At 41.2% G+C, this 13,876-nt stretch overlaps 1 protein-coding gene across 2 annotated transcripts; it reads left to right on the top strand.

Annotated features, from left to right (window-relative positions):
- The first annotated feature begins 1,441 nt into the window (after positions 1–1,441).
- On the top strand, positions 1,442–9,192 carry tbx3a (T-box transcription factor 3a). 2 transcript variants are annotated; one of them, XM_028417812.1, is made up of 7 exons: positions 1,442–2,544; positions 3,383–3,650; positions 3,977–4,123; positions 4,968–5,044; positions 5,327–5,484; positions 6,038–6,681; positions 7,493–9,192. In XM_028417812.1, exons 1-7 carry the CDS (start codon positions 2,153–2,155, stop codon positions 7,937–7,939), a joined length of 2,133 nt encoding a protein of 710 aa, XP_028273613.1. In that variant the 5' UTR covers positions 1,442–2,152; the 3' UTR covers positions 7,940–9,192. The 2 variants fall into 2 exon arrangements, with proteins under 2 accessions (XP_028273613.1, XP_028273612.1); XM_028417811.1 differs by having other exon boundaries at positions 3,383–3,665.
- The last annotated feature ends 4,684 nt before the right edge of the window (positions 9,193–13,876 follow it).

Below are 13,876 nucleotides of genomic sequence, written 5' to 3'. Positions count from 1 at the left end.
AGACAGACAACAGACTGAGAATTGATGGTCAATGTTTATCCAAGTTGGCTGGCTGGCCACGGCTCTCTAGTTTACTTGTGAATTTGTGGTTAAATTGCATTTTAGGGAGCAGAAGTGTGGCTTTGTCTGCCATGCACATGCAGAGGAAAGCACAGCACTAAATAATGAACCACATACTTTTAATTGGCCAAGCATCAGCATATAGGTATTATTCATATATATACTAACAGTTATATGCATAAATAAAATTGATATTTTTAATCTTCTTCATGTAGCTGTAACTTAAAAAAAATCAGCTTAAATACCTTTAAAATTAGCCTTGCACCATGAATAACAGCTAGTTAGTGCAGCCTGTGCAACTGTCACTTGGAAAAGAGAGGGGGGACTGAAACCGAATTGTTTCCCAGAGACACTTGTGCCGGGAAAGCGTGCTATATTTAACAGTAGAATTGATTGGTATGATTCAAAACACAGACGTTTTTGATAGGAAGGGGAGATAATGCAGAAGCACCAGTGAACTCATCCTCTCTGAACTCTGCTGTCTCCTGTGACACAAAATTAGAGTCTAAATAACACGTTTCATCCCTCATACATCAGATGTTCGCATTTCACATCCATAGTATATAAAAAATAAGACGTTTCTACACAATATTTACAACAGACTGTTAAATTCAAACGCAAATATAGGCTGGAGAGAGAACGTAGAAATGAAGACCTGCGTGCGCAATGACTCATCTGGCAATATATGAGAAATAACAAGAACACGTAAAAGCATTAAAAAAAAAAGAAAGTAAATATGGACTAAATAAGACAATAAATACTGTGGGTCTACACAGTGACAAACATGAACTTATAGCGCTTCATCAGTCAGTCGCTCATATTTCCCTGAGCTTTGATTTCAGAGGAGGATGTTACAGGAAATGTTGGCTGCTGTGCTTTTCGGCGACGTTTTATCTATTGACATCCAAGTGAATAAATCAGAAAATAAAAATCATTTTAATAAGCATAAAACTGCATTCGCGTTATTCAAAAGAATAGAAATGTGCAACGGAGTATGAGACGGAAGAAAGTCAGCGCAACACATTATAACATCTCGCCCGCAAAGCGAGTCTGTTTCCCGGTTTGGCTGGTCTGCCGTCTCCCCTTCGCTGGGTCTCACAGAACGACCGATAGCGCAACTTCTATAACGATGTTGACATATTCACACAACACTGACTGGGGCAGGGTGGTGTTTCATGGCAAAGCTCTTTTGAGTTTCCAAACACCTTTTTATAAGTCTGAAGTCTGTCCCCTCCACCCGACCTTTAAAACCACGCCTACGCAGAGCGACACAACTGGTCCGAAAGCGTCAAAGAGCCAATCAAACGGAGCGCTGCTACTCGTAACATGCAACACATCCATACAGTATGAAGCCCTATGGGCCACAGAGGCGCTAGGAAAATCACGGAGCTGGGACCTTACCACCTCTCTCTCTCTCTCTCTCTCTGTCTCTCTCTCTCTCTCTCTGGCCGTCAGCGGACTCCTTTCTCTGCACACGTCTTTCTCTGAAATGTGTGTGTGCGTGAAAGAGAGAGGAGGAATAAAGTGTGTGTGTGCGTGTGAGGGTGCATGTCCGGAGCAAGTAAAGGCAGGGGGATTATTCGGCGCTATCGAAATATTTCAACACGTCGCCCTCGCTGCAGGACTGAAGCCAATAAGAGGGAACCCATTTTAACAGGAATGCCGATATTGTAAACAGCAGCAGAAGAGAAAGAATGCGCTGCAGTCAATTACCCGACTCACCACAGTTTGTTTAATTCGACTTGTGTCCGAAAGCCAGCGAGAGACAGACACAGAGAGGTGTCCGATGCGCGTCAACCTGCGAAGAAAATCGGTCTCGCAGCACTCGTGAAGATTAATGGAGAAGACTTTTACATTTCACTTTGCAGACTGTTGGTCAAAATTCAGCACAGGACTGTAAAGATTCCCCAGCAACTTGTGAAAAAATAGTGGATGCTTGTTTTCGTCGAGCTGAAGGAGGAATTTCCAAAGAACTTCAGACTTGTTTCTCTTTTTTATTTTGTCTCCATTTGCTGTTTTACGCAGGCTTAACTCGTGTAAGAAATATTGTTCTGCATCCAGCCGGTCGTCTACGTTTATTGTCTGCACTTGGATGAACTTCCTGATGAGAGATCCAGTCATACAGGGATCAAGTATGGCATATCATCCGTTTATACCTCACCGGGGTTCGGAATTTGCCATGAGTGCAATGCTGGGTCACCAGCCTCCTTTCTTCCCTGCTCTGGCTCTCCCTCCCAGTGGCTCCCTTTCACTGCCGGGCGCCTTGGGAAAGCCGATCATGGACCAGCTGATGGGAGCCGCGGAGACCGGCCTCCACTTTTCCTCGCTGGGTCACCAGGCTGCGGCAGCCCACCTCAGGCCTCTGAAGACTCTGGAGCCTGAAGAGGACGTGGAGGACGACCCAAAAGTTCATCTGGAAGCCAAGGAGCTTTGGGAACTCTTCCACAAGAAGGGAACCGAGATGGTGATCACAAAATCCGGAAGGTAAAAATATGTTTTGTTTTGTGTTCTTTCAAAAATTGTAACATGCAGGAACTGCTTGTTGTGCATAGGAGAATTGGACCACTCTTCATTTAGACATCTCTATTCTGAGCTACGCTCTTTAGCCTTTCTCTTAGGCTAATTTGTAATAAACAAAATTACCCTAAGTTCTCCACAAATATGCAAATATGATCTCTGTTTTTGCTCAAAATTACACGTCTAAATATGCATATATATTATCTCGATAAAAAGAGACACAAATTAGTAGATAAGTGCAAAGCTCTTGGTTGGTTAAACCACTTTACAAACATTGATTTCATTATAGGAAACAATAAAATTAATGCTATTTTATACTCTCAGCTGCTGTATTGAGCATAGAGCGTTCAACGTAAAGGACACACACACAGGTTCTGGCCTGAAATTGTATGATACTCTTTGTTATTTCCATGCCTGCTTTTGTCAAAACTTTAGTTGACAGATTCCTCCATTAAAATGTCAACTTTCAGGGCGCACAGCGCAGAATGCAAAGATGGCTGCTGTGCATGCCTTTCCAAGCATTTTAAAAAAAACACCATTCATTTTGTTATTTCCATATTTTCTATTAGGCAAACTATGGATATAGTAAGGAGAGGATGTTTATTTGCAGGGTTATACACAGATTTTTAGCTGATTTCTCTTTAACAGATGAAATAATAGCAGCAAGTGCTAACTTGATATGCTGCAAAAGCTCTTCAAAATAAAAGTTTTTATTTCTATCTAAAAGAAATACAGATTTATGTCAGATGTTGAATCTAAAGTTTTATTTGCCACCGTGCTTATGATTTATTTCCCTCTGTTCCAGGCGGATGTTCCCTCCGTTCAAAGTGAGGTGCACTGGTCTGGACAAAAAGGCCAAGTATATACTCTTGATGGATATAGTTGCTGCCGACGACTGCAGGTACAAGTTTCATAATTCCCGCTGGATGGTGGCAGGAAAGGCCGACCCCGAAATGCCAAAGAGGATGTACATTCACCCGGACAGTCCGGCTACTGGGGAACAGTGGATGTCAAAAGTCGTCAATTTTCACAAACTTAAACTGACAAACAACATCTCGGACAAGCATGGATTTGTAAGTTCAACTAATGTATGTCAATTTTCTATTCATCAACATACCGTTTAATGTGTATTCAATGTATATTTGTATGTCATTATAATTACGCACAGATATTAGAGACTAATAAAAATCACAACTATTGTGCTGACAATACCGTAATTTTAATCTATTTTTTTAAATGTATGCTTCAAAATGTATTCACCTTGGATTTTATTTGAAAGTGAATTTTTTTAGGATTTATTCTGTAACAATAACAATTGTCACTAACTCTAGTTGTGCGTAAATCTTTGTATTTTAAAGCACAGTGATTGAGATTTCTTTTGTACATGTGTGTGTTGCAGACTATTCTTAACTCCATGCATAAATATCAGCCTCGGTTTCACATTGTGAGAGCCAACGACATTCTCAAACTCCCGTACAGTACCTTCAGGACTTACGTTTTTCCTGAAACGGATTTCATTGCTGTGACTGCTTATCAAAATGACAAGGTAAGCACCATTATTGCTCAGAGGCTTAAAGTTCTATCTTGAATATATAGCTGTATATTATTGGAGATTGTGCGTCTCTCTCTTTTCTTTTCTCCCTGTCATACGCGCGCTTTCCTCTCCGGCTTTCGTGCTCTGCACCATTTTGTTGTCATAAAATATGAAAGACGTCATATTTGTTTGAGGCTGCGAGAGTGGAGTATCATACTAGGGGGGGGTGATGTGGCGACTGAGTGTCACATTCACCAGGCTGAGTGCAGGACAGTAATAATTCTGAGGAATGTTATACAGGTTATCTTCCTTTTATTTAATCACGTGGAAAGGATTTGGCACAGTCCCAGACTCCCCTTCTCTCTATATATGCGAGTGTGTGTGTGTGTGAAACTAAAGGGGTTTGGGGTTTCGGCATGTGAAAAAAAAAGTGAAGGGGGAATGCTCCTGAAATTTAAAAAAAAATAGAAAAGGTGCGGTATTTTGTCAAACTGCGCTGCATGGTAACGTTTTCCTCCCAAAACCAATAATAAAATTCAACCTCAGAAGCTCTTTGAAAACGATGGCACCGCGTCCCCCTTCCCATGTGCTGTGGTAACACTGGGATGAGGAAGTGGTGAAGTTTGGCAAAAGTTCCACACAGGCCTGCACATTTCACTAAAACGTGCCAGTGTGTTGTGTTTGTGCCATCGCGTGTAAAAAAAAATCTAACAATATTTTACTATTTCCTATAACTTCAGCCTGTCAGACTCCATGTTTACTAAACCTGCAAAAATAGCACCACTGAATAACACTGATTTTGTAAGTGTAAGTGAGATGTACATTTCTTAAGATTTACGCGTGTTAATTATTTCAGATAACCCAGCTGAAAATCGACCATAATCCATTTGCCAAAGGATTCCGTGACACGGGCAATGGGAGACGAGAAAAGAGGTAAGACTGTGGGGGTGAGGGGGGGTGCTGTGCAAAAAAAATAAAATAAGAAGATTTATGCGAAAACAGTCAGTGGTCTTGCTGGATTAAAGTCTCTTCTAATCCTGCATATTAACCAGCAGTGACTCTGGTTCGTCACACTTTTTACATCAAATAGCTTCAAAGACAGGAGTTTGCTGCAATTAAGACAAAAGAAAACACAAATCTAAATATGATTCTGCTGATATTGTTTCTGACCTGCACTGTTGGCCACCACATAATAACCCGAGCACTTGTGGACAGGAAACAGCTGGCTCTGCAATCCATGCGTTCATATGAGGAGCAGCAGAAAAAGGAGAACGGAGCTTCAGACGACTCCTCCGGAGAACAGGCGTCCTTTAAATGTTTCGGCCAGGCTTCATCCCCTGCCGTGTCTACAGTGGGGCCCCCACACCCGAAAGGTACGCTGACAGACCCCACAGCTCTCATCACAAGGCTTGTGTCAAGTCGTAAAATAACTATTGTGGCGGTTTTTTTAATGTGTACAATAGGAGTAAAACTGCATGAAAGTTACAGCAAATGAATAGCTGATCATTTACATCCAGCTCCATGGAAAAATTGATGGAGCAGTCTTCTGCACTGGCGGTCTAATTAAGAGTAATATCACGAAAAATATAAACATCCTCACTAATTGATGAGAAAATAATTTACTCTGCAACAAATGGTTTTCGAGTAAAATAAAAAATAAAACGTTTTGCAGTATGCATTATGATAATCATCCAAATGTTAATAGAAACAACTGCAAATATACATAAACAGCTTTTCAGCTGTTCAAGTGACTTAATGTCTCATATTGGTCACCAAATATTGTGCGTTAGGAGCCCTGCAAGTTTATTTTCTGTACCACCTCTGACGGGCAGCTGCAGCATGGCAGATAATGAGAGTTATTATTCTCATGATTCATCAATGTGCAGAAAGCCAGCTGATTCCCTACTCCTCCTCCTACTTGTACAGATTTCTGCGACAGCGATGAGGACAGCGACGACGAGAGCAAAGATGGACACAACAAAGACGGTCCGGACTCCAGCAAGATTTCCACTACTACAGAAGATGGGAAGGACCATGAGGCGAGCCCAGCCAAGTGGCATCCCTTCAGTAACAGTGACTCTACCAGCAGGAACCGCGAAAGCGGCCCAAGGACTGAGAAAAGCCAGGCAGACTCGCGGCAGAGCCCCATCACTGTCATCTCCAGTACCACCCGCTCTGGGGAAGACCTCAAAAGTCCGAACCTGGACCAGCCCAAACCGGACGAATGTAGGTCAATAGGCAAGGACAGTTTCATGCCTTTGACTGTTCAGACTGACAGCGCACACATCGGCCACAACCACTTGCATAATTTTGGATTTCCAACAGGCCTAACAGGACAACAGTTTTTCAATCACCTGGGGAGTGCGCATCCGTTTCTCTTGCACCCTAGTCAGTTCAACATGGGAGGTGCATTCTCAAATATGGCCGCAGGCATGGGACCACTATTGGCTGCAGTGTCCACCGGAGGGGTGAGCACCATGGACACAGCGAGCATGGCATCACCTCCGCAGGGCCTGGCGGGGACACCAGGCCTGCCCTTTCATCTGCAGCAACATGTCTTAGCGTCACAGGTAAAAACCTGTTTTCTTTGGCCTGGTCCTACACGCAGCTCTGCGTAAAGCACGTGTTGGCTCATACAGTAGAGCAGACTAGGCCTGGGAGGCCTTTGTGCCAGATTGAATATGTCAGACACTGAGATACTTTTAACGTTCAGTTCATGTATGTGTGTCTCTGTGGATGTGCACACATTGTTTTGGGGGAGAGTGTGTTTACTTCCTTTAGTTGTAATATAGCCTTATCCAGCAACAGAACTCAAACAGCATTTGACTATTAGGGGCTATTAGCTTTATCTGTGAACTGCTGCTGTGGGTATGAGCAGAACCATCAACCCTTTGAGAGACAGGGACCACCTTGCAACAGCTAGAGGTGTTGGGCAATCTTTCGATATGAGCTCATTAAGTCTGTTTTGGAGCCACATTGGGGAGTATTAAAATGCCTCATTGGCTCAGAAAGGGAAACAACATTATGTTTAAATAGACAATAAATGTGTCTTTTTCCATTTATTGTCAAAACAAGTGTTACAGCTGCAACATCTGTTCTTTGATGGCAGCACCGGGTACCTACATTTGGATTAAATGAGAAGATGTTTATGCAGCATAGAGTGAAGCTTTCCTGCAGAATATTTTTGTTCGATTTATCAAATGTCGGTGTGAACAGAGGGCTGTGTGTGGAGCAGTGAAAGTCTGACGCAAGTCACTTTAATCCCGACATAAACATACATTTATTAGGGATTTACCCCTTCTTGTGCATATTATGTTCTAAGTGTGGATTGTTGTGATTGCAACCTGTTGGTTCACACTCAGTTTCTCCATTTATCCACAGGGCATTGCCATGTCTCCGTTCGGCAGTTTGTTCCCCTATCCGTACACTTACATGGCAGCAGCCGCGGCAGCCTCGTCGGCTGCTTCGTCCTCGGTGCACCGGCATCCTTTCCTGAACGCAGTGCGCCCACGACTCAGGTACAGTCCCTACTCCCTCCCCCTGACGGTACCGGACAGCACTCTGCTCACCACCGCCATGCCCTCCGTGGCCAGCGGCGGGACGGAGCTGAAAGGAGACAGCATCGTCCCGGCCAGCCCCGTGTCTGCTGTCACCCTGGATTCCACATCGGAGGTGACCAGTCACTCGTCTACAATATCCTCCGGATCAGTCTCCATGTCCCCAAAAACTTGCACGGAGAAAGACGCCGCCAACGAGCTTCAGAGCATCCAGCGCCTGGTCAGTGGACTGGACTCAAATCAGGACAGGCCACGGAGCGGATCCCCTTAGGATTTTTTTTTTTTAAACACACCACCTGCTTCTCGTTTCATTGTTGTCATGAAAGTGAAAAGTGTTGACAGTGATGAAGACATTAACAATAGACACTCTCATAGATTCACGCAGGCTGTAAAAGGAAAAAAACAAAATGAAATGTTGGACTTTTTAGTTTCTGAAATGCACTTTGTTTATACACATCTGATATGTATATTTCTTTCTTTCTTTTTTTTGTTAAGTTAAACAACACTTTTATCATGTCATTTGAATACCGTACAAGTATTGAAACTGAAACGTTGGCATGGGTGTGACTTACAGATTTTAGGAGAAGTTGCTGCTGTGTCTTGTCTCCTATAACTTTATTGTACACGAGGAGAAATGTGTTTTAATATGCACTCTGAATTGATTTGACATATAGTTTGACCTACCTTTTAAAGAGACTGCTGTATTTTGTTGTACGCTATCAATTGATGGATCAATTGTTGCATGCCCTCTAAAAACATTTCGATTGTTAATTTTAACGCTAAACAGTGACACAACGATTGGATGGACATTTTTTAATAACACGTTTGAATTTATTTTGAATTGGGTTATCTAGTTTTGAAAGCAAAAATTTGTCGTTGTTTTTTTCTTCATTCCTTTTTGAAAACAGAATTCCGAAATGACTGGTGCTCCGGGACAAGACCCCAGCATGCGTAATTTAGCTTAACCAGGCAAAGGGAAGCAGAAATTTAAAGTCAATATTAAAAAAAAAAATGAAAAAAAAGGAAAGTAGTATTGATGATCGATGTAAATAAGGATATATAAAATATTTATGTAATTATTTCATATTGTTATTGCGTGTAAATACAACGGAGTAGTTTGTTTCTAGGGATCTGTTCTTAATTTATTGTCGATATACCTGTGTAAAGATAGTTTGTGGGCTATTATCTTTTTTTTTGTTGCCATCTGCATTTATACCCTCCCCTCCTTTTAAAATATGGACTTTGCCCCCCCCCCCCCCCCCCCCCGATATCCACTGAGCTAGTTATTCACACTCATGTGCCATTGTATTTTCACTATGTTGTCCCCGTGTGTGAAGTGCTACTGTTTAAAAACGAATGAAAAAGTGACAACGCACTGCACCAATGGCTTGAAAAAGATATGTTTTCTTTTTTCTTTTCTTTTTTTTTGGGGGGGGGGGGGGGGGGGGGGGGGAGTATAAGAAGTGTCGTTGAAGTGTGACAAAGTGTTTTTCCCCCTCTTTTCTGTTATTACAATACTTTGCGAACCTGGTCGTAAAAGTGCCGCATAATCGAAAATATGAAGGTTTCTTTTGTGTTTCTTAAGTTGTCAGTGGGTTATGTTGTATTGGAGTTATGTCTAGTTTACATCATCGACATCGTGTTCTTGAAAGTTTCAATAAAAGATTGAAATGCCATTTTCTGTGTGTGTTTTAACAAATATAACAATATTTACATTTGCCATAGAAGGTCTTTAAATGCACTCCACTATGTTTCTCATTGGTCTCTGGAGGTGAGACAAGTCTCTTTGCCCACTTGAGTAAACTTTTTTGGAGACAGGTTGCGTGTAAAGAGTCCATTTAAGATAAGTCAGGGCGAAGACAACCCCCCCCCCCCTCAAAAAAAATCGCTCTAATTCCAGAGATCATATCTAAGAATGCTACCTGTGCAATGCGGTGCGCACACTATCATTGCGCATTTTACTGGTGTCAATGGCGCCAGTTCCAAGAAAGAACTTCTATGTTATATATTTATCAAGATGAAAAGGGAAAGCTAAAATACACGTAGCCAATGTTTTTTGTGAGTTTTTTTAAAACACGATAAAAAGTCATTTTAGTCCCTGAGAGGAGGAACCAGGCTGTCTCTTATAGTGGCCGCATGAGAGGGCCCACATGAATCTGACACTATACTAACGAGGCTGAAGAAGTGTTACTTTGGGGCAAAGTGAAAAGACTATCTCCTGATGAGGCCTCTCGATTGCACCTCGAGTCATGAGTTTATCAACACCATATCTTTATTTGTATATTGTCTGGTTAATGTGTAGCGAGCCTGGCGCTGGTGAATAGTAGTAAACACGATACAAACTGTCTCAATTGGCCTGTCTTATTGCTCACCTGGCGCCTTCCGTGGGCATATCTTCTATTTTATTGCACGGAAGGCGACAATACGTCTGTAATCGTAGCAAGGTAGGACGCCCCCAAGCGGCTGTGAGGCAGCGCACAAGCATAACAGAGCAAAGGGCAGATCCGTGGTGAGAGAGCTCACCCAGGGACAGCCCGTGATAAAGTGATAAGGGTTGTTTGACTTGCTCACACAGCTACTGTAAATTATGTTATGTTGCGCTGCTTAATAACTAATAAAGTGCTGCGTAATTAATCTGTTTCATATAACAAAAACAATGCACAAACGCATCAAAGATAAAGTCAGGAGGCAGGATGTCACCTGTGTCCGTGTAATAGTCTGATCCCAAGACATCATAAGCAATTAAGACATATGGGTTAGCTGACAGTAGAGGGAAGAAGAAGCTCTTGTTATAAGAATAAAAAGTGCACTGTAGCTACATTTATTTAGCCAATATATGAAAAATTCTACAGAATTGTTTTTTTTGTACATTAACGTACAGTAGGCTACACCGGAAGGCCTCGGGTATTTGCTGCCTCGAAGTTTTCGACCCTATACTCTCCATTCAGACTATCAAAAAATATAAATACATGCGTATAACATCATTTTGTGACATGAGGTAGCAGAAGGCGGTTTCTGCACTGGCCCTTAGTCAAGAGGCTTCATTTTTCAAGTTGGGTCGACCGTCCTGTTGAACAGGTTGATTTTATTTACATATAATGGGTCAGCTGCGCCATCTAGTGGCAGCAAATCAAGAATGACATTAAAAAAACTAAATACGCTTGTTTCTCTTTAAGTCAAACTGGCCGTTGCCATCAGAGGTTTTTGTTTAACATGTAAAACGAGATAAACTGCTGATAACTGAGACCTGAGAACTGCTACATGCATATCTAGTTAGATCTAGAAAATAAACACAACATGCTACGGATTAGAAAAAGTAACTAAAAATGTTAATTGACTCAAATCTTATTTAAACTTTAGCATTGTTTTAATGGAATCAGTTTGTTTTCAGCATTAGAGCAGGCTGCGTGACAATCGTCACTAATAAAATGAGTGTGTCTCATTTAAAAATGTTCACATTGAATGAAGTTGACTGATGATTGATAAAACTTTCTTTAGATGTCAAAGTTGTTGAAGTTTTCCAGATCAACAAACATTCCAGGCATGTGCTTCAACATGACCTGCAATGTGAGATGTTGCAGTGTATAAATATTCACATCAAGGTAAGAGCTGCCTGCGTTAAACTCGTCTTGAATATTACAGAAGCAGAAATGTATCTGGTTTTTGCTCTTTCATCACTTTCGTCATCACTTTTATCTTTTATCATAACTTAATTAAGGCTAACTGTTACAACACCAAGTGTCATGGCACAGATGCTGGGGGACGACCCAAAGGAACGTCAAAGGGGAGAAAACACACACAACAAAACACAGAATTAACTGAAAAGGCCTGGGGCTGTAACAACAACAATTTATTTATAATATTATCACATTTTACTATCAGTAAATTTGTACTCTAAAAGTCCATAAATACACATACTCTACTGGGGGCTGGGTTGTAAACAGAATCTTATAGATAACTGCTGAGATAACACAGAATAGTGAACTGATGGCTGCATGACAGCTTGGCTTTTAAGTCCATTGTCGAAGTACAATTACAACATTAAGGCTTTTATATTATAAATAAACATGTCTGTAGCGATGTCAGTCATTTTTAAGAGCAGTCTGTATTGTTCTCTGTGTATTTTGGCAGCATGCAGGAAAGGTGTGCTTATGATATTGCGGGTAGTTTACTTTACACACACAGACAGAGAGACAGAGAGAGACAGACAGACAGACGGGTCCACTTTGATTTAGGCACACTTGTACTCCTGCTCTTTCACTCACATCTTCCCACATGCATTAAACTCCAATAAGTATGAATACAAAAAACGATTAGGATATACACTTTTATGACATTTTTAGAAAACCATACTGTAATATGATGCATAAAATTCCCTATAAGATAATAGATGTTATAGATATTTTCTCACCTTAGGACCAGTTAGTAAAAAATATATGCTCAAGTTAGTCAGGTTTTTACATCAGTTTGCTTCAAGTTACTCCGAGTTGGACACTGGACTGTTGGACTGTCATGAAGATACTTCTTTAAAGGGTGGCAGCACACTCTAGTGTCCAAAAAATGTGATTACATTTCCACGGTGGAAGATAACAATTGTCTGTCATATCATGTAAGCAGAGAACCTTAACCTTTGGTAGTTTCTCATCCATGTAAGATGTGTTTTCTTATTGCTACACATGTGGAGTGCAGATTTCACCTGCGGTTTCCTCTCGATAATATTGCCAATCTGCTTCCCAATTAAGAGACATACATATGTGTTCTGTGGGCCCAGTGCGCCTGTGTGAAAATAAAGACACAAAACCTCTCTTTCTAAAATCAGTTTGAGGTCAAAACAAAAGGGACACAGAAGCACATATAATTTCTATAAACAAATGCAACTTCACAGTGACAGAAAGCAGTGACCCCAGTGGTCATCTCATCAGTGGTTAGGATGCAAACCACATGAATGAAACGGCTTCAGCTGTCTAAATCCTGGCCAGGCAGAACTCTTATGCTGCACGTCACTCAGCAGCTCTGCCATATTTATTGTCTGCCTGTTACACAGCCACTGGCAAAAGAACCTTTTAGATCACTTTAAAATTCCACTCAGTGAAAACACTGAAAATTTGTAGCATGCAAGCATACTGAAACTGCAAACAGTACTGTTCATTTTAAAAAACAAAGTCTGAGGTAGATGTTCATGGTCAAAAAAAACTTAGTATTTAATCTACAGCAATTTATCATATTTCATTATTTTAGTTATTTAATTAACTAGTATGAAGACTGCAAGAGAGAACAGAGAACAGAAAAAAACAAAAGAGAAAAAAGTACTTTTAAAAAACTGTGATCTGAAGTAACTATGAGGGACAGAGAGACATTTTTACAGGGATAAAGTCTGATCCGGCATAAAACACAGAGATCAGACCTTCCAAAATAAAACATTTGGAGGCTTTTCCCCCAATTTGTGTTTTGACTGGCATATATGTGCAAACTTTTACCACAAAAACAAATTACAAAGTTCTCTGATGGATGCAAAGTTAACAACACTGAAATACGGTGTGTCAAAGTTCAGCTGTATCATTATGGCCGCTGTGCCATTTTAAATTTATCCGTGTGTCCTGCAGCAGAAACTATCAATAACAGCAGCATCACACGGGTGTTTAATGTGCCTTCTATTTTCAACAAAGCATAAAACAAACGAAAAGAAAACAGCTGTGTGTCATCGGTGTGTGCCAGGACTGAAGAACGTCAAACAGAAGGTGATACTGAAACCTGAAGAAGTTTAGAAAAGAAGTCGTGGAAGGAAAGCGTGGCTTCTGCCTGCGTGATTGTTTGTCATAAAGGAATGAGCCCGGGAGGAGACGACCAGACTTTGGTGTTGTGAGAGGGCGCAGCTCAAAATATCACCTTGGAGGATAAAGTTACATTGTTCTGAGGTGTTTGCAGCTCACCGACATGCCTTCATGTCAGTCAATGAAATTCTCTGTATCTGTTGCCATCATGCCTAATTTTCCTCCATCACAATGCAATGCCCCAGAGCAGTTAGGGTGTGTTACGGCTTGCTCAAGAACATGATAGCACAAGAATCTGTTGAATCCATCCACATCAAATTACAGTGGGTAGCACAGAAGGTACCAGCAGCAGCCTGTGCCATGTCATACATGTCTACTCCACATTGGAGGCAAAATGCTTAGTCTGTAGTTAATAGATTAACTTTGTATTATTCCAC

This window comes from Parambassis ranga, chromosome 12 (genome assembly GCF_900634625.1).
Source record: "Parambassis ranga chromosome 12, fParRan2.1, whole genome shotgun sequence".
NCBI lineage: Eukaryota > Metazoa > Chordata > Actinopteri > Ambassidae > Parambassis > Parambassis ranga.
The sequence above is the reverse complement of the archived record's forward strand: the minus strand, read 5'-3'. Positions and strand labels throughout refer to the sequence as shown.